General features: G+C 36.5%; 1 protein-coding gene across 3 annotated transcripts in view; it reads right to left on the bottom strand.

Moving 5' to 3' along the window:
- Positions 1 to 21,549, bottom strand: part of LY75 (lymphocyte antigen 75) — a 135,945-nt gene that overhangs the window by 41,873 nt on the left and 72,523 nt on the right. For all 3 annotated transcript variants that reach the window (XM_058694554.1, XM_058694546.1, XM_058694564.1), the window contains exons 25-32: positions 20,724 to 20,950; positions 16,178 to 16,343; positions 14,080 to 14,247; positions 12,628 to 12,744; positions 8,233 to 8,427; positions 5,353 to 5,579; positions 3,823 to 3,991; positions 343 to 492 (exon numbers count right to left, since the gene is read on the bottom strand). In XM_058694554.1, coding sequence (XP_058550537.1) covers positions 343 to 492; positions 3,823 to 3,991; positions 5,353 to 5,579; positions 8,233 to 8,427; positions 12,628 to 12,744; positions 14,080 to 14,247; positions 16,178 to 16,343; positions 20,724 to 20,950 — 1,419 coding nt within the window. The remainder of the gene's footprint in view (positions 1 to 342; positions 493 to 3,822; positions 3,992 to 5,352; positions 5,580 to 8,232; positions 8,428 to 12,627; positions 12,745 to 14,079; positions 14,248 to 16,177; positions 16,344 to 20,723; positions 20,951 to 21,549) is intronic.

The following is a 21,549-nucleotide window of genomic DNA, read 5'->3' as shown; positions in this document are numbered from 1 at the left end:
ATCTAAGCATATCTAACTATATTTAAAACCATTTCATTTGTCCCTATTTTCACATAATAATTCACATAGCAATTTTTTATTCTACTTCTTCCCACTTACTTTTATTTTCCATGTACTTATTCTTACATTGGTCACTTTTAATGGCTATTCCAATGTTCCACTTAACTCATACATCATAAAATACTTACCTATTTCCCCACCACTGGGCAATTCGGTTATAAAATGCCATTATAGATATTGAGTGTTCTAAAAATATTTTCAAAAATATAATCATTACATCCTTGGGAAAAATTCCAATGATTAAATTATTGAGTCCAAGAAAATCAACAGACTTTAACTCACCAAGTTTTGAACAAAACAGTTCAGCTTCCAAGAAACTGTGCAATGCCTGGTTGGACGCGTAACAGTGGTCCCTGTACTGGATCCACTGTGATTCGTTCCCTTTCACTGCTGGACATCTTGATGAGTATGTATGAGAAGACACCTCTTTAGCTATAAAAATGTTAGACATGACTGTAAACATGCACAGACAAAATGATTGGCTTTAAAAATCTCACTAAACCCTGTTTGAAACTGTGGTGCCTGTGAGTAAGAAAGCATTCAACTCAATACACACACCAGAGAAAGCTACAGCTCATACTCTAACAGTATACATTGTTTTAAGTGTTTATTTATTTTTGAGAGAGAGCACAAGCAGAATAGGGGCAGAGAGCCCAAAGCAGGCTCCATGTTGACAGCAGCTAGCCTGATGCGGGGCTCGAACTCATGAACCTTGGGATCATGACCTGAGCTGAAGTCGGACACTCAACAGACTGAGCCATCCAGGCACCCCTAAGAATACACATTCTAATTAGCTTTTTTGGAATACCATTTTTAACTTAGAAAATAGAAGAAACTATTTAGCTTTCTAAGATGTAATTAGCTTAATGTAAAAACAATTGGAGAGACAGAATAAGAAAAGAAGCAAAGACAGGCTGGCTGAGTAGGCCTGTAACTACTTTGAAACAATTAAAACTCTTTCCTTGAATTCTTTTTATCTTGGTAATATATAACTAGTTTTACCTTGCCATGTAAAGAACTACTTTTAAAAATCACATCTACAAGTGAAAATTTGGTAATTTGTTTACACAGTGCAGTGTATCTGCACAGCAAAATCTGTCTCAAACAAAAAGTCTAAGTATGGCTTCTGTACCCATTAAATAATAACTCCCCATTCCTGCCTGCCCCCAGAAACCACCATTGCACTTTCTGATCCCATGAATTTGACAACTCCAGGTACCTCATACAATTCAAGTCATATGGCATTTGTCCTTTTGTGTCTGACTTATTTCACTTGGAATCATATCCTCAAGATTCATCCATGCATGTTGTATTATGTGTTAGAATTTCCTGCTTTTTAAATGCTGATTAATATTCCACAGAATGTATATACCATATTTTGCTTATGCATTCATCTGTCAATGGACAATTTGGGCTGCTTCCACCTTTTGGCCATTGTGAATAATGACGCTTGTGAACAGGGTTGTACAAATATCTGTTCCAGTCCCTGTTTTCATTTCTCTTGAGTATATACCCAGAAGTGGAACTGCTGGATCCTATGGTAATTTTATTTAAAAATTTTGAGAAATCTCCATACCATTTTCCACAGTGGCTACACACAATGTTTTATTCCCACAAGCAGTGTACTAGGGCTCCAATTTCTCCACATCCTTGCCAACACTTGTTATTTTCCTTTTTTGTTTTTTGAAGATTCAGTTTTTAATGTTTGCTCTTGTATTAGTTTCCCAGGGCTGCCATAATAAATTACCACAAACTTGGTGGTTTAAAACAACAGAAATTTCTTCTCTCACAGTTCTGGAGTCTAGTCTAAAAATGAGTGTCAGCAGGGTTGGTACTTTCTGGAGGCTCTGAGGGAGAGTCAGAACTCCCAGCTTCTGGTGGTTGCTGGCAATCCTTAGCTTGTAGCTGCATCACTGCAATTTCTGCTTCCATCATCAAATGGCCTTCTCGGTCTGTCTGCTTCTCTCCTCTTATAAGGGCACCAGTCATTGGATTTAGGGCCCATCCTTATCAAGCATTACCTCATCTTAACTAATTACATCTGCAAAGGCTATTTCTTTTTTTTTTTTTTTTTTTTTAACGTTTATTTATTTTTGAGAGAGAAAGAGACACAGTATGAGCCAGGCAGAGAGAGAGGGAGACACAGAATCCGAAGCAGGCTCCAAGCTCTGAGCTGTCAGCACAGAGCCTGACGCGGGGCTCAAACTCATAGACTGTGAGATCATGACCTGAGCTGAAGTCGGACGCTCAACCGACTGAGCCACCCAGGTGCCCCTTGAATCGATTTTTTAATTTATTTTTTTAATAAATTTTTTTAGTGTTTATTTATTCTTGAGAGAGACGAGTGTGAGCAGGGGAGGAGCAGAGAGAGAGAGAGAGAGAGAGAGAGAGAGAGAGAGAGGAAAGCACAGAATCTGAGGCAGGCTCCAGGCTCCGAGCTGTCAGCACAGAACCTGACACAGGGCTCAAACTCACGAACTGTGTGAGATCATGACATGATCCAAAGTTGACACTTAACCGACTGAGCCACCCAGGTGCCCCATGCAAAGGCTATTTCTAAATAAGGTTGCATTCTAAGACTCTGGGTGGATGTGAATATGGGGGGGGGGGGGACACTATTCAACCCAGTATGGCACTGAATTTGTTTGTTCATGTCATTCAACTTGATCCTATAAAGTCTGTTTAGCTAACACAGATGTCCTTTCCATTTTCTCATGTATCCTCATTGTTTTTCTAAAACATTACATTCATTTTCTGTACCTAACACCTGGGATGTCAGGTTTTGATCATCCATTTATTTCTCATTCTTGATATCATTCTCCCTTTCTTGTATTCACTTGCTTCTCTAGATGAGGTTTTCACATTTTCTTCTGCCTGAATCTGTTTAATTCCAAATGTTGGATCTTCTCTAGAATATTCTTTGGAACAGAAGCATGGCAAGCGCTGAGAGCCAGAGGCTTCAGAGACCATCACCGCCACCATCTCTTGGCTTGTCCAGCAGGCCCTGCAGCTCCGGGGTGGGCGGGGGGGCATCTTAGCTCTTCTGTTCTTCATTAAGGCTCCACCTGTCAGGATGAGCCCAACCCTGGTGGAAGGGGCTCTTTCCTTAGATTTTAAGAATCATGTAAGTTTGGAAAATGCTGAGTTACACAAAGTTAAACTGCTGTCTTTACTACAGAAACTATCAGAGCCGTCAATATGATAAATCAGACCTGAAGTATTTCCCAAATTTATGTGCTTTTGAACCCTTTTTTACTGTTTTTATTTATTTATATTTATTTTTGAGAGAGAGACAGCATGAGCAGAGGAAGAACAGAGAGAGAGGGAGTCACAGAATTCAAAGCAGGCTCCAGGCTCTGAGCTGTCAGCACAGAACCCGACACGGGGTTTTGAACTCATGAACTGTGAGATCATGACCTGAGCCGAAGTCAGATGCTTAACTGACTGAGCTGCCCAAGCACCCCAAATTCTTTTTTAAAAGCAGTGTCAGCCTTTGAGGAACACTGCTAAGTGAAACCAAAATTCACAAATTCTAGAGTAGTATGTACCTGGTGACAGAGGAACTGAAAGTCTTTGGGTACATACATACCCTAAATGGGTATATCATGTTCATCTCCTTCACAAAGTATCAAATTTATTTTTGTAGGATGTGTGAATAAACATTATTTAAAACCTACAAAAAATTCCTTTGAGTATTTAATCATGTGCACAAGACAAAATGTCATATTTTAATTAATACAGTTATTCAAAATCAAGTCTTACATTTTGTAGGTTTATAACAAATAGCACCATCCCTAACAGACTTGCATTTTTCATGTGTCCAAATTCCTTTTGGATCCAAGACAACACAATTTCCAGCAGATTTTTTATCTTTCCATGGGATGTAGTCAAATGTACTGCCATCAGACCATTCAAAACTTGATTCACTTCCCTGTTTTAAGAATAATAGAGATAAAAAAGCTTAGCACATTTTTAGCATAAGAATTGCTTTTAATTAAAAAAAATAATAATACAGGAAACCTGAATCCAGACAAAAGAATGTTCAAAAAGAACAGTAAGAAGAATATATATACTTTAAGAAATATTGGAATGGATTGTTAATTATTTGCTTACAACTGTTATAGGTCTGGACCTATTTGTAAAATCAGGGATTTACTTTTGATGCATTGATTTGAGACATTTACTCTGGTGCAATTTAAGTAGGACTTTAAATTTATAGACAGTTACTATACTCTGTCCCTAGATTTATTCATTTTTTTTTTTAAGGATGAGTTTATATAATACTTGAAATTAAATGATGTGCAAATGGCTTCCATTTGTCACAATTACAGATTTATATTAGAAACCTTCATATTATTCTGAATATTGTTTTTTATGTTTTATAGTTCTGTGGTTTGTGTCTCTGGCTACATGCTTTATATTACAGAAGCCATCAAGCAGCAGGGGTTTGGAAGAGGAAAATACTTCCCAAGAAACTCATATGGGAAGATTACTTTTGATTTTTCCTTTATTCTATAAACCTAATTTGTCATGCTTTTTAAAATTTTCTCCACTTTGTTCTAAAGATTATTTAAATTAGGTTTTCAATTCTAATCTCTATAGTAGCCTATTTCTTGCGGGGGGGGGGCAGGAACTGGACATTATTATAGGTACATGAATATACTAATTAATAGGATTCAAATAGTGGCACAAAAGATGTATTTACTACCAAAACATTATCTCAAATAGTGCTCATTTGTAGGGTGAAAGTGAGAAGAAAATACACATATTAGTCCTAATATTAAGAATTTTATTTGACATCTTATATAAATTTTTGTGTTAATCTCACTATAATCCTATACTAAGGAAAATATTATCACCCCAGTTTTACCAATGAAGAAATTAACTTCCAAAGATTAAATGACCTGCTCATGATCACCAAACATAAATGGAAGACCTACCACTAATACCAGAACTCGGGTTTTTCTGATTCGGTGCTATTCTTTTTTCCCAGCTTTGCAATTAGTCTGCCCCAACTAGGTAACAGAGAGGTGTTGTTGAGATATTAATCTACTGGGCCCTTGGGATGGCCTGGCAGTGTCTAGGGTGGCTGCAGTCCAGGCCATTTGCCCTACATTCTACAAATACAATTTTCTATTTAGTTTCTGTTGTAAAAAGATAAGAAAGCACTATGCTATGCAAATTGAGTCCCAGGACTTACTCTGATGTTATACTCTGAATTAATATCTTATGCTCAAATTTCCAACCTTCTAACACATTTGGAAAATTTCTGGAAAACAAGACAAGACTTACATCGTGACTTGAGAGCCCAACCCATAGTGGAAATCCATCACGTTTTACGATATCTTCCAGAAAGAGCTGGCCATTTTGGTCATGAACACTTGCCAAATAACCTCCACTTTGAGAACACATGTTCAATGCTTCATACCATGTTACCTTTTTTTGAATAACATTATAAATACCATCTTCATATGGAATAAACAGTGGCAGAGTAGCATTATATTCTTCCTTGTAGTCAACTATAATATTTAAATTAAGAGTATTAGTGATTAAATTTAAATTATTTAAAATATATATTTTGGGTAAGACTGGACATGCAACCATTTCTAAAGTTAAATAAAACTGGATTTTTCTTATTAACAAGGGAGGTAAAATGCATACTTTATTTTTCGTATTGCCACAACACATAAAATAGGTTCTTAAATAGTATAGTTGCCTGGTGGATTAAAAAAAAGATATAAACATTGTTTTTCATTTAAGGAACTTACATATTAATTGCAGACATTAAACAACAATACCTGAAATTCAGGCAAAACAATTATCTACTCTAATATGTGTGACTGAGTAGAGAAGGAGAGACTCATCTGAGTTAAGAGAGTCAGAAAGCCTGCTTATCAAATTAGGTTTCCAGAGTTTAGGTGAGGTGAATTAGGACCAAAAAGAAATAAAGTAATCAGAAAGCTAAAAGCAAATGAAGAAAAATATAACAGTAACAAAATGACAATAGTAACAACAATAACAAAAGCACAGGAGGTGAATTAGGACCAAAAAAAAAATAAAGTAATCAGAAAGCTAAAAGCAAATGAAGAAAAATATAACAGTAACAAAATGACAATAGTAACAACAATAACAAAAGCACAGTGATAAGGGTACTTGAAAGAGGCACAGGAGCCAAGTGAAAGAGCTCCCAATGGCCCAAACTAGAACAATTTTAATAAAATATTAAATAATGTGGTATATCGTATTATAACCCAAAGTATAAAATATATACCATGAACTGATACTGATATAAATAACTGAATAAATTTTAAAATGGGAGAGAACAGAAAAATCTCTTGCGCGGTAGAATTCCCAATAATTTACATACGTACACCCTTCTCAGGAAGGTGCAGAATAACTCTTCAGCCTGTAAATATGTACTAAACATACTGACTTCCTTAAAAAGAGTACAGCATGGAAATGGGGAAAAGAATAACTTTGCAGTGGAGAAAGCTGACAAACACCTAGAGCCGGGTGATCAAGGTTAAAATCAACAGTGGGAAGTCGTGTTGATAGCATATACCCTTCATATGATGTGATGAAAATGACACTTTAATTCTGTGGTTTTTCCTAAACCTCAAGCCCACAACTCCAGTTTAATCATGAGAAAAACATCAGCCAACCTGAAGGGAGACACATTCCATAAAAAACGTGACCAAAAAAATACATGACCTGGGGCGCCTGGGTGGCGCAGTCGGTTAAGCGTCCGACTTCAGCCAGGTCACGATCTCGCGGTCCGTGAGTTCGAGCCCCGCGTCGGGCTCTGGGCTGATGGCTCGGAGCCTGGAGCCTGTTTCCAATTCTGTGTCTCCCTCTCTCTCTGCCCCTGCCCCGTTCATGCTTTGTCTCTCTCTGTCCCAAAAATAAAATAAAAAACGTTGAAAAAAAAAAAAAATTAAAAAAAAAAAAAAATACATGACCAAAAAAGTGCTCCTCAAAACTGTCAAGGTCATTAAAAGCAAGAAAAGTCTAAGAAGCTTTTACAGCCAAGAGAAACCTAAGGAGACAAGATGACTATATTAGCATGGTATCCTGTATAGAATCCTGACTAGAAAAGGGATATTAAGTAAAAATGTTAAAAATCTAAATAACGTATAGACTTTAGTGAATAAGTAATCCATCATATTGGGTTTCTTAGTGGTGACAATTGTACCATACTAACACAAGATGTCAACAATAGGGGATACTGGTTATGATATATATGGGAACTCTCTGTACTGTCTCTGTAACTTTTTTTATAAACATAAAATCATTCTAAAATAAAAAGTTTGTTAAAGAAGTAAAACAAAGGTGGAAGACTTCTTGTCAATAAAAAAAAAAAAAACCATAAGTAAAGGTACAAATGAGGATAAGCATACACTGTACATGGGACAATTAAGACATCAGCCTCACAGAAAAAGAGCCTTATTGAGCCAAGAATGGGGGGAAAAATCAAGGTTGGAAGAAAGCCTAGAATTTTAGGATAGACAGTGTTTCTAGAAAGTCTTAAAAGCTTACATGGACCCAAAGTAATTGGTAGTAGGGAATCCCTGGAGATTGTTGATGGAAATGGTGTTCCAGAAAGTTATTCTGTGGTACTATGAAGGGAGAAGGTCAGCCTGGATGTTAGCAGAGGTCTTAAAACTTAAAACAGTTTTTAAGCTGTGAAAAATTTTAAACTGATATGCATTTTAAAATAGATTTATTTAAGGAATTAGGCAAATTTAAGAGAAATTTATTTTCAGCCTAGAATGTCAAAACTCTACCCAAACACACTTTCTTATTTATAAAAATCTTCTCCATTCTTCAAGACCCAACCAAGTTTTACTTTCTTCTCAAAGCATTTTGTTGTCATTATTTGTTTTCATTGATCCCTTTTGACTTTCCAACAAATTTAAGCCAGTACCAAATCACCTAAAAGTAACCTACATGAAACAATGATAAAGAATTTCATGCTGTCTCCCCAACTACATTTTACTCCTTGAGATCAAGACCATGACACCAGGAACTGTATCTTTTCCTTCCTGTGTAACTTCCACAGTACCTCTCACAGGACTGAAAATAGAGGAGGCACTCAAAAAATATAGTTGCATGATTCCCACTTGCGGAGCTAATTAGCCTTATGGAGTGAAAATTCTACATTAGCATACTTACCCATTTCAATTTTACAAGCAAGAATGCTGTTCTGGTTATAGTAAAATATTTCTTCAATAGCACTGAAGGTTTGAATATCCCAGAAGCCGTCAGTACTCAAGCCAGCAAAAAAATTGCCATTTTTTATATCTGGTCTTCCTCCTCTCCAATTTGTGTATGACAGCATGGTCTTATCAGACCACAGAAGAGAATTATCTAGAGAAGAAACATTTTTTCTACAATTAGAGATTAAATCAAGATTTGAGTTAGAGTTATGAGGTTAATATTTCAAACTCAACTAATTTTCTTTCTTCTTTACCTGCTTTCTAAAAAGTTATATAATTATGTATATCTCTTTATACATAAAGAGATATAAATAATTAAATATTTGCTGACTATAACAGTAAATTATGTTTATTTTTAATTTGGAAATTACAAATTAGAAACATAAAAATTAAAATTTACTTATAATTTCACCATCCTGCAATAACTTTATGCTTACTATTTTTAACCAAATATTCATTTTTACTGTATATATGTTTAATTGCAATGAAAATTAGTATAATTATTTCATTTAAAAAATTAATATATTATAAAACTAGTGACAGAAATCTCTTCTCCGGACCTAAGCCATACACAATTGTGCACATTTATGTCAATCTAATATATATTTGACCTTTCCCTTTCATCATACACAAAATGAACTCAAAATAGATCATAGACCTAAAGGTAAGAGCTAAAACTATAAAACCCTTAGAATAAAACATTGGCGTGTGTCTTTATGACCATAGGGCAGGCAAAGTCTTCTAGATATGCACAAGTGATAAAAAATAGATAAATTTGATTTCATTAAAATTAAAAAGTTTTGTGCTACAGATTATACTATCTAGAAAGTGATGGGGGGTAGGCACCTGGCTGACTCAGTTGGTAGAACTTACAAGTCTTGATCTTGGGATTGTGAGTTCGAGCCCCACATTGAGAGTAGAGATTACTTCAAAGAAATAAAGTGATGGGAGAAAATATTTACAAATCATTTACTTGACAAGGAACTTATATCCAGAATATATAAAGAATGTTTATTGATCAACAATAAAAAAGACAAATAATTAAAAAATGGATAAAGGTTCTGGGGCACCTGAGTGGCTCAGTTGGTTAAGTATCTGTCTCTGGATTTCGGCTCAGGTCATGATCTCTGAAGATTCGGGAGATTGAGCCCCAAGTCTAGCTCTGTGCTGACAGTATGGAGACTGATTTGGATTCTCTCTCTTTCTTTCTCTCTCCCCACCTCTGTCCCTCCCCTGCTCACACTCTCTTTCTCTCTCTCTCTCTAAATAAATAAACTTAAGAAAATACAGTATTAAAACAAATAAAAATAAACAATGGATAAATGATCTGAATAATGTATTCTCCAAAGATGATATACAAATAGCCAATAAACACATGAAATTATGTTTAATATTATTAGTTATCAGGGAAATGAAATAAAAACCTCAATTAGATGCCACTTCATAACTACTAGGGTGGCTACAATAAAAAAGAGAGATAAAAAGAAGTGTTGGCATACGTATGGAAAAAATGGGAAGGTATGGAAAATGGTATAGCAGCTTAGAAGAACAGTTTGTCAGTTCTTCAAAGGATTAAAAAAAGACCCAGAAATTCCTCTTCTAGGTATATACCCAAGATAAATGAAAATATGCATCTACAGAGAAACTTGTACATGAATGCTTATAGTGACATTATTCATAACCAAAAAAGTGAAAAGAACCTAGATGTCCATCAATTGATGCATGGATAAATATGGTATATCCGTACAACAGAATATTATTCAGCCATAAAAAGGACTGATATACTGATACACACTATAGTACTGCATGCATAAATGCTAAGTAGAACAAGCTAGTCACAAAAAGAATCACGTATTGTATGATCTCATTTATATGAAATGTGTAGAATAGGCAATCTCTAAAGACTGAAAACAGATCAGTAGTTGCTGGGAATTGGGAGAGGGGTAGGGAATGAGGAAGGAGTTCTAATGGGTACGATGTTTCTTTTTGTGGTAGTGATACCTGCACAACTCTGTGACTGTCTTAAAAGCCATTAAATTGTATACCTTAAATGGCTGAATTGTATGATATGGGAATATATCTTATTAAAGCTTTTGGAAAAACAAGTTGCTAGGCCTATTAAAATCATAAATTGGCATAAAGAGTGAAGTAATTATAAGGTACGCATACCCGTTGTTGTCCTGGTTGTTTGTAGCTTTCCTGATTACCATCTTCTGAGGAGAGATACCTAAATATCTGCCTGCAGCAAAGATACACTAGAAATACTGTACATATGATTGGTTCTTGCTTGCTGCTTTCTATCACCTCCTGTCTCCCAGTCACCCTTTCCTTCTCCCCAAATGTTAAAGTTACAATTTTCTGGACAATATGATGGGCAGTGATATATTTCTAAAGTTGTTATACAAAAGGGTCACTTGTTCATTTGGCTTGAAGTATCTTTTAGTTGACAAGTGGCTTATTTTAGTAATTTCTATTCATGGCCCTATTTTCGAAAAGTCTGAACTTTTTAAAAAACAAAATCCTTTGTATAGGTGGTATATATAATTAAATATTATTTAAGATTAAAGTAATTTAACAAATCTATGGGTGTGAATCAAGCCAGTAAGAATTAAATTTAAACTAAATTTGCTGTTTGCTTGAAACATCTTTCTATATGTCACTCATATTTCTACATATTTTAGTCAGAAATCCTGTTACTCATACAATTTATAAAAGAAGTTAAGATGATTAAAAGGAAGTTTACAGATCTGAAAATGCTTTTTGGAAGAAAGAATACATTTTCAGGTGTTTCTGATAATATAACTAATAAGGTATATCAAAAGGTAAAATTGAACTCTGTATCCTGGGTACGGTCTCCACTGGTTCCTACGGCATCAGTTTCCTCAGTCATTTTCATGTACAGCTGGGAACTTTCCACCTAGTTTCTCTCCATTTTTTCCCCCTTCCTTAATTTTAAGGGTATTCAAGTGTCATTGGAGAAAAGATTTGGGCACATAAGTCCTACTATGATGAATTCATCTTCAACTGGCAAGCTAAGTCTTACCTATTGCTTGATAGCTTGATTTTTGTTAACTCATCTGCAAGCCATAAATATTTAAGAAAAACTTTAGCAACTCTAAGAAAGAGTCAGGTTAGATAGCAAGGTGAAGACTATTTTAAAATGGTCATATTTGAGGGGCGCCTGGGTGGCTCAGTCGGTTAAGCGGCCGACTTTGGTTCAGGTCATGATCTCGCAGTCCGTGAGTTCAAGCCCTGCGTCGGGCTCTGTGCTGACAGCTCAGAGCCTGGAGCCTGTTTCAGATTCTGTGTTCCCTCTCTCTTACCCTCCCCCATTCATGCTCTGTCTCTCTCTGTCTCAAAAATAAATAAACGTTAAAAAAAATTTTTAAAAAAAGGTCATATTTGAGTAATTTAGCTTCTGCCTATGGCTATCACTGTCCCTTGTCTCCTAGTAAGCCCCACCCCCTTATTGGGTAAATGTATGCTTTTGATATATTATGTCCCAGAGTGACATTTTTCGTAATTCCAAACTTCTATGATTTTCAGGACATCTGTAAGTAAGTATTTTTCAAAACTGGCACAGTTCAAAACTGCTTTTTTAAAGCAAAACTGCTTTAAAAAATTTCATAGCAATTATACCTTGGACTTGTGGTATTCAGTTCCAATTTCAAATATTCTATCCCACTGTCAGACAGTTTCTCATTTTTCTAACGTATATTCTAAATCAATGCTGTAAACCGAAAGGTGCAACATTAATAGAAGTATAATTCCATTCTCACTCATCCCATATTCTTAGGAGAGATATAAAGTCAATATCGAAGGTTTCTGTGACAGTGTGGTCATTTTTAGTTAGTCTTAAATTGCTAGAAGGAATAGTGGAGAAAGGAAATTATTTTCCACCATTTGACTCTAAGCTTGGTGGTAAAGGCATTTTAATGGCAGATTAGAGATACAAAACTGTCTGGTATTTATGTAAGTTCTGTTAAGTGCATAATTATAATTTTGTATATCTATAAACACATATGTTGAAGAACTATACCTTTGTAGCTTGATAAGTAATTTATTAATTAAGAAAAAATTTTTTTTTAACATTTATTTATTATTGAGAGACAGAGAGTGACAGAGCATGAGCATGGGAGGGGCAGAGAGAGGATGAGACACAGAATCTGAAGCAGGCTCCAAGCTCTGAGCTGTCAGCTCAGTTCGACGCGGGGCTCGAACCCACGAACCACAAGATCATGACCTGAGCCAAAGTCGGACGCTTAACCGACTGAGCCACCCAGGCGCTCCATTGATAATTAATTTATAATGAAGTATGAATATAAAGAAAACCAGCAGATTTATAACTTACTTTCATAAGTTATACCTAATGTGACCCATAAAGCCATATTATTCAAGTGCAGAAGTTGCTCAAGAACAAAGTTATTCTCTTTTTCATCTCGGATACTCAGAACATGTGATTTTGGATCTGTTAAAAAAATAGTCAATAATTTTAATAATTACTTATCTAGAACACTTTGATAGATTTAGAAAATTTTATTTCCTAGTTTAATAAACTCTAAAACAATATTGAAAAATAAGACAGATGTATAAATTAAAACTATCTCATTGTATGAAAATGAATAGATTAATAAGTTTTCAAACATTTTGATGTTAAATTTTGACATTCTGATATCAAACATTTTGATGTCTTATAGCCTAGTATAAAATTATAGCTGAGTAGAGAATTTAAAACATTGATTTGCTTCACTTTTCCTCCATTTAAATCTTATTTCGAATTGGTACAAATTTACACTGGTAAAGATACACTGTCAAAAACTATAATAAGTATAACCTCTTGGATGGTCTATATGCTAGATCTTTTTCTTTAGAGATCACTCTGATATTTGGATTATAAAAGTTTAATATTTCCCAAAGGGTGTCCCTCAGGAAATTAGCAGGAATTTCCCAGAAAAAGACTAGATGGATAAAAATGTCACAAACATTAATTAAACAAAGTTAAACTACTTCATTTGTGCCTGTACTTCTTAAAGTACATGCTAATATATATTTGATAATGTCTAACAGGAAACAATGGCATGTAGTGTTTCTCAACCTTGCTCTTTTTCAAAGGATTCTTTTTTGTAGACTACCTCTCAAGACTAGTTTCTACATTTTTGGAAATAATGGTTTGATATTTTCCATAAGAACTTCCCACAGTTCCCAGGTCCACTGCTGAGAAGTCATAAAGCCTCAGTGGATCTCACCGACAATATCTGGAGAGTCCTGAGAGCCACAAGTGTGAAATATGCATTTCTTTTATGCAGAGCTCTTCTTTCCTTTCATTTACTCACCTGAGCTTTCAACTATGCAAATTTGCCTATTTTCACTTAGCCTGTAGCCTCGCTTGGCTGAACATCCAGTTCTCTGCTTGCTAGTGTCATTTCTGTGTCTTTTAAAGTAGAACTCATTTTGTTCATACATGTAAAGACAGACTGGTTCTCTAATGGATAGGTAAAGGAGTAGCCCCTATATTCTCCATTTTAACTAAACACAAATTTTAATTTTTTGTTGATAATGTAGAAATTAGGAGATGAGTATTTTTGAAATCTAGTTGCTAGTGCTAATTAAAAATATTTATAACACACTCAGGTGAGACTTGTTTTTTTAATGAACAAATGTAATGATTACTCATAAGTTGCTCAAGAACAAAGTCATTCTCTTTTTCACCTCAAATACTCAGAACATGTGATTTTGGATCTGTTAAATAAAAAATAGTCAATAATTTTAATAATCACTTATCTAGAACACTTAAGATACTTACTCAGATTCTGGCATTTAGAATGAACTTCATCTGGTGTTACTGCATGATATTTAGTCTTTCCTACCATGAAATTATAGCAAGAGTTCTGAAATGGTATCCACGGAGTTGACAGAACGGGAGAGGGACACTGAACACTGTCAACCGGTTTGATCTCTTTTTCAGTCTCATCTGAAAAAATGACAATGGTAAGAATTCTAATCTTAGATGTAAATGTTAAATCCTGTTCAGAGTAATTAGGCTTGATGTGTAGGGAATATTCAGGAAGCCAATAAATAATAGCTTAATGATGCTTGTTCTGTTTATACTCAAATATAATGTGACCTCTTAACTGGGTTTCTGTAGGAAGGAGTTTATTTAACATAATTTCTTTCCCCTGCTGTGGAGTGAGTGGGAGAATATAAAACAATAGGTCCTATTAGGTTAAATGTTGTTTCTGTATTCTTGTATCACCAAACCTCAAATACAAGGGGCAACCTCAGAGACTACACAAGGATATTAATAATAGGTACCTAACTATAACTTTGGGAACTCATCTTTAAGTTTCTGGTTACTGGTATTTCTCTAATTTTAATTTTTTTAGTGTTTATTTATTTTTGAGAGAGGGGAAGAGCACAAGCGATGGAGGGGCAGAGAGAGAGAGAGACAGAGAGACAGAGAGAGAGAGAGAGAGAGAGAGAGAGAGAGAGAGAATCCCAAGCAGGCTCTGTGCCGTCAGCAGAGAGCCCAATGCAGGGCTTGAACTCACAAACTGTGAGATCATGACCTAAGCTGAAGTTGGACACTTAACCAACTGAGCCACCCAGGTGCTCCTTTTCTCTAATTTTATTTTATTTTATTTTATTTTTAATTTTTTTTTTCAACGTTTTTAATTTATTTTTGGGACAGAGAGACAGAGCATGAACGGGGGAGGGGCAGATAGAGAGGGAGACACAGAATCGGAAACAGGCTCCAGGCTCTGAGCCATCAGCCCAGAGCCTGACGCGGGGCTCGAACTCACGGACTGCGAGATCGTGACCTGGCTGAAGTCGGACGCTTAACCGACTGCGCCACCCAGGCGCCCCACTTTTCTCTAATTTTAAAGATAAATTTTAATTTTTATTTATTTATTAAAGGTACATTTTAATGAAATATGTGATGTTCTAAGTTGTTGCTTTAATGAAAGCAAACAGAAATAGTTGAAAATGTGATTATGGCTTTTATTATGAAAAAGACATATACTCCAGGAGATGCAAATATAGATATACTCTACTCAAAGTCAACAAACAGATTTAATATGCAGTAGAGACCATCCAGCATGTCTCCCAGGTTGCAACAACTCCCTTTGGGAAGTAGTCTTTTCTTTCTACTGCAAACACACACATGTGGGCCTCTGGCAGCTGTAAAACTACTTTACTCTGACTGAGCTAGAGATTGCACACCTTACTCTAGCGAGGTACTTCAGATTCTAAGAATTTGGAAACTATAATTTAGGGGTAGTCAAACCATCTCCAGTTATGGCTATCATTGAAAGCTACAGAGCTGCCATGTTTTACCATGCACAGAGAGAAGCATAAAGTATATAAAAAGAAGAGTGCGGGTCTACAGAGAGAAACAGAAAGGACAGGTGGGAGACAGTATCTCTGGGTTCCAGATTCCATTCAGTTTCTGATTCCCATTCTTCATGAGGCTCAGCGATATCCTCATTTTTGAGGATCTAAGTGTCCCTTTTGGCTTAAGCTGGCTTGAGCTGGTTACTGTTACTGGCAAACAAATGAATCTTAACAGTGACTCTTAAAAAGAAAGATTAGTTGTTGATCATAAGAATTACAAAAAAATAATTCTCACAAATATGAGTTTTCTATAGAACATAAACACAAAATACATACAAAATGAGACCAACGGGAGTTAAAACTCAAAGGTCAAGTACCATTGTCAGCTGACAAAAATAAAGATATAACATGTCTAAAATAACAAATCAATGACAAAGTATTTAATATATAATAATTCTACTTGAATTTTCACAACAAATTTTGTTGTAGAAAAAGAACGTGATTATAATTTCAAAACCAGATTTTACAAAACCACCCCCCATAAATTAAAATATTTAAAATTAGCATACTTCCTGGATAGTAGCAAATAGCACCTGGTTGCTGACGCTCACAGTCAGATGTCTTCCAGAAACCATCAGTGTCTAACATCACACAGTCTTCAAGTTGATTATTATTTTCAACCCAGCGGCTAAATTGAAGATGTTTCCCATCTGACCAACCATAGTTGAGTTCATCCTGTAAGCAGCCGAAATACAGTTCAAGTGGCAATACTTCATGTTATCTCCTTTGTATTATTTCAACCCTCATGCTCAATCTAATAACTTTTAATTTTATCTTATATTTAGCACATAGTTACACAGCACTTACCACGTGCCAGGCACTGTTCTAAGTGCTTTGCAAAGATTAACTTATTTAATCTTCCTAACAACCATATGAGATAGGAACTTTTATATTTCTTTCACAGATGAGGAAACTGAAGGCATGTAGTGTGCCCAAAGTCACATAGAATGTATACTGCAGTGCTGGGATTCCAATCCAGGCCATCAGGTGCTAGAGTCCATGGCCCGAGTCATTATGCTTGGCTGCCTCACACATAGTTGGAACTATTGGTTGTTGCAAGTCAGAAAAACAATTATGTGGTAGTGTAAAGAACATGGGCTCTGGAGCTACGCATATCTAGTTTTGAATTCTGGCTCAGTCCCATATTAGTTTTTGATTTTGAGTTTACCTTGCCAAGTTTCCATCCCCTCATCTATTAAACCGATATGACACTTAACCTCTCAGGGCTGGAATTCGTGGGGTAATGTATAAAACATGTAACTCAATGGCCAGCTGGTGCACAGGAAGAGCTACATAAATCTTGGCTCTCTCCCTCTAACCCTGACTCAGGCCTTTTGGCTCTCACACTGCTATTTTTACACTTGTCTTTGTAGAAAAGCTTCCTCATTCACTAAACTCTATTGTGCACTAAAAGTCTATAAACATCTATCTTTACATCCTGACAAGGGCCTGACCACCCACCTATCTTGAGGGAGGCTTTACAGAATAGGTACAAAAGTCCAGGGTACAGACCTGTTTGGGCTTCCCCATGGTGCTGTCAGAGCACCAGCCCTTATACATTGACCCAATGAACTAAGCTGTCCTGAGGCCCAAGGCAATTCTGCATCCCTGGTTTATTTGGAATACTGGGCAAAGGCCACACACAGTATCCTTAGTGAACCATAAATAACAAACATGTTCAGGCTTCAATACCACCAACTGTTTCATTCTGAAAACCGTTCTCCACCAGAGTTCCAGTTGTAACCTTGTGGCCTAAGCCTCTGACCTCAAATGTGCCCTTTGGCCATGGGATGTTGCTTGCACTTGGTTATTACCCTGGATTTCTTCACCTTTGTTGCACTCACTCACAGCAGGCCTTTGGAACTTCTATTCCTCATAGATAAATCACCGCACCTTCTATCTCTCTGCTGATTGTGATCTCTCTTTATTACGACTGTAAGCATCTCTTTACTAAATTCTTGACCTTAATTGATCTTAATTAAAACCTGCCTTTCCCAAGGGAATAAGTTCCTTTCAACACCCACAAGGGAAGGCTGTTTATTTTTCCATTCTCAGATACTGCAGGGCTATGAGAATGGGATAGCAGGTTATTTTTTATCTCCTTCAGTCATTTCCTTTGAGGTTTATGCAAGCTCCCAGATTCCTTGCTCTCTCTGACATTCACTGAGGACTTGCCTCCTTATTCCCCCCTGATATTCACTGGGGAGATACCCCATGTCTTGCTCTGTCCTTTTGGTCCAGCCATCGACTTACAGACATTAATGTTCATGTGGGTAATTCATCCAGCTCCCAAGCCTTCTTGACTTCCTCTCTTTCTATGTATTTCCACTTCTGTGTACTTGAGTGACCCACTGCCACCACCACAGTCTGAACTTTATATAAACCAGAACTGCCGTGAGCCTTAGTTCAGGCCAACATCATTTCCTGCATGAATTTCTGTAAGAAATCTCCTAACTGCTCGCTTCCTTACCCACCCTCTGCCAGTATAATTCTTCTTAAGTAAAAATCTGATATTGTCACTACCAGGTTTAAAATCTTTCAATACCCTTCCATTGCTTTCAGTGTAAAATGTATCCTGTCCATGCTCCAAAGATTTAAGGCAGCTTATGCAAATACATAGTAAACAGCTACATAGAATATGTTAAAGAGTGAAAGAAAAAAGAGAAACATAGGTACAGACTGAAAATAGGATAAGAAATAAGGCCAAAATCCTTAAGTGGTGAATAAAAAGTTACAAAATGGTATGATTCTAATTATCTTAAAAATATACATGTGCGGGCACCTAGGTGAGTCAGTTGGTTAAGCGTCAGACTTCGCTCAGGTCATGATCTCACGGTTTGTGGGTTCGAGCCCCACATCGGGCTCTGTGCTGACAGCTCGGAGCCTGGAGCCTGTTTCAGATTCTGTGTCTCCCTCCCTCTCTGCCCCTCCCTCACTCACACTCTGTCTCCCTCTGTCTCAAAAATAAATAAACATTAAAAAAAAATACATGTGTACATAGAAAAAACTTGAGGGATATATGACAGATTACTAAATCATATTTATCACTAGTTACTGGGATTATAGGTGATCTTAATTTTCTTTTAAAAATATTTACTATAGGGGCGCCTGGGTGGCGCAGTCGGTTAAGCGTCCGACTTCAGCCAGGTCACGATCTCACGGTCCGTGAGTTCGAGCCCCGCGTCAGGCTCTGGGCCGATGGCTCGGAGCCTGGAGCCTGCTTCCGATTCTGTGTCTCCCTCTCTCTCTGCCCCTCCCCCGTTCATGCTCTGTCTCTCTCTGTCCCAAAAATAAATAAAAAACGTTGAAAAAAAAAATTAAAAAAAAAAAAAAAAAATATTTACTATAAATTTACAAATTTTCCACAGGGATGGTATTGCTTTTGTTTCAAAAGGTTAAAGGGGATTGAAACTAGGAAATGTAATAACTTATTACTACCCTCACAAGAGACACAATGATGGGTTTCACATAAACCCAAACACTGAAGAGGAAATAAATAAAAGCAATGTTATGAAAGAATTGATATAGTAAGTCTTAAAAACTAGGGGCGCCTGGGTGGCGCAGTCGGTTAAGCGTCCGACTTCAGCCAGGTCACGATCTCGCGGTCCGTGAGTTCGAGCCCCGCGTCAGGCTCTGGGCTGATGGCTCGGAGCCTGGAGCCTGTTTCCGATTCTGTGTCTCCCTCTCTCTCTGCCCCTCCCCCGTTCATGCTCTGTCTCTCTCTGTCCCAAAAATAAATAAAAAATGTTGAAAAAAAAAATTAAAAAAAAAAAAAAAAACAAAAAAAAAACAAAACTAGTTCAAGCTGACGATCTGGCTCTGAGAGTCTCAGAGAAAACATTCTTCAAGCAATTTCTAAATGCTAGTTTTAACAGCTTCTAGTACATGCTGGTGGTAATGAATCCAAAATTTGTCAAAGGTAATGTTTACTTCTGAGTCTATTTTAAGTTTTTTTCACCCATTCTCCAGTTCAACTCTGGGTGTGTGCTAGGACTAAATCACTTTCAATCACATTTTTTTCCATGCAGTCCTAAAACCATCTTGGTATATACCACATTGGTATATCGAGGGTTTCCCCAAGGTATATATAACTTAGGTTTACTTCACAATGTAAGGTACTCTTCTGTCCTACTCTGCCAATTGCCTTCTCTCTGAGAGTGAAGAATACTGGTTTAGGGGACATTTATCTAACAAGGGCTTCACCAGTCATGCACTGTGCAGATGCAGGGGGGCAGAGTTCACATCACAATCTTTGTAAATGGCACCCCCTATGCAGAGCATAATATATGCAGCCTCACATACCAGCCCTATATTTTACCCTTCAATACATCTCAGTGGGCATACATAGAGAGCCTAGAACAGAGACAAAAATGACCTACAATGCTGACAGAAATACTACAGCTTTATTTATTATTTTTTTTTACTATACCTTTATTTAGAAAAATACTTATTAATTATAGCTAAATGCTTCAGAAGCATAAATGTTCCTGTTTATGTAACATGTTTGTAGCTTAGCACTGAGAATTAGCAGGAGGCTGGTATTCTTTGCTGGGCTGTGAAATAAACTAGAAGTACTTAAGACATCTATCCAGGATCAGGCCTTGAACTGTGGTGAAACACTACTCTAATCCACTTTTAGAGAGGCTTAATTGTACTCTGCTGATTCTGAGAAGGATAAAAAGACTCTTCATCAGAAGCCACAGTACTTCTACACACTGGACCTCATCTGATTTAATTCTTCTTTTCCTCTCTGCTTTTCACTGGCTGGGGAGAGATGGCAGTTCCTGCTTCTAGCTCAGTCTTCTACTAGAATAAAAAGAAGTGCTCATCTACATATGCCCACTAGAACTTCTCCTTAATCTAAACAATAAAGCACCAGAACTTTCAACAGTGGAAGGATGACTACCACTAAAAATTATACACTTCATGAAATTTACTCAGTGGAGTAAGATTTTACAACCTCTGGGTTCTTTTGGTCTGGTATGAGAAATGCTGTGCGCAACAAAAATTTCACGTTTCGTCAGTCAATCCTGGCAGTTGGGACTGAAAACTTACGTCTCGACTGGAGAGTCCAATCCATAAAGAAGAGTTATGAAGGACCGTCTGCACAGTTAGGAACGCCTGCTGGTAAGGGTCTGTGATGCTCACCAGGTGCATGTTATCTTTCTGACACTCCTTCAGAGCATCAAACCAAGTCAGACTCTTCGGGATTATTTTGTACAAATTATTTAGATACTTTATAGTGTCTGAAGTATTCTGCAAGGTCTGTCTGCTTTCAATTTCTGTGTGTAAAAGAAAAAAAAAACACAAAAACCACCCACTCTGCAAGGCATGGGACATTTCTTCATTTCTCCATAAGTACTTTAGATATTACTTATCTGTTCATTTATTTTAGATTTTCGTTGGGAGAACTAGGTATGGCTTGGTGTATACCTTAGGCAAATATGTTTGAGCCGCATCTTTTTTTTTTTTCTAAAATTGGAACAAAATTGTTTTTGTTAATCTGATTTAGGAAGGAAAAAAGGCATAAGTAAAAGTAGGCTACAATGAGATTACCATTTCAGATTGGTATCAAATACCTCCTTTGTTTGAACTACTTTAAGAAGAGGAGGTGTTAGGTATTCCCTTACAAAGTTTTAATCTGGGAGAGCTCCCATGAAAAAAATGTACAAAACAACCCACAAGAGGATATATTGAATTATTATTTTACAGTACTTCCCTGAATAAAGCAGTTACTAAACAGTATGAGACAAATGACCATAGGTTAATTAAACAAAAAGTTCCTTAGAAGTACGTGGATTATCTGCTTGAGGTTCTCATTGCATGATAAAGCTTTTTAGAAATTTTATTTATTTTTTTGTTTATTTATTTATTTTTATTT

This window comes from Neofelis nebulosa, chromosome 2 (assembly GCF_028018385.1).
Source record: "Neofelis nebulosa isolate mNeoNeb1 chromosome 2, mNeoNeb1.pri, whole genome shotgun sequence".
NCBI lineage: Eukaryota > Metazoa > Chordata > Mammalia > Carnivora > Felidae > Neofelis > Neofelis nebulosa.
The sequence above is the reverse complement of the archived record's forward strand: the minus strand, read 5'-3'. Positions and strand labels throughout refer to the sequence as shown.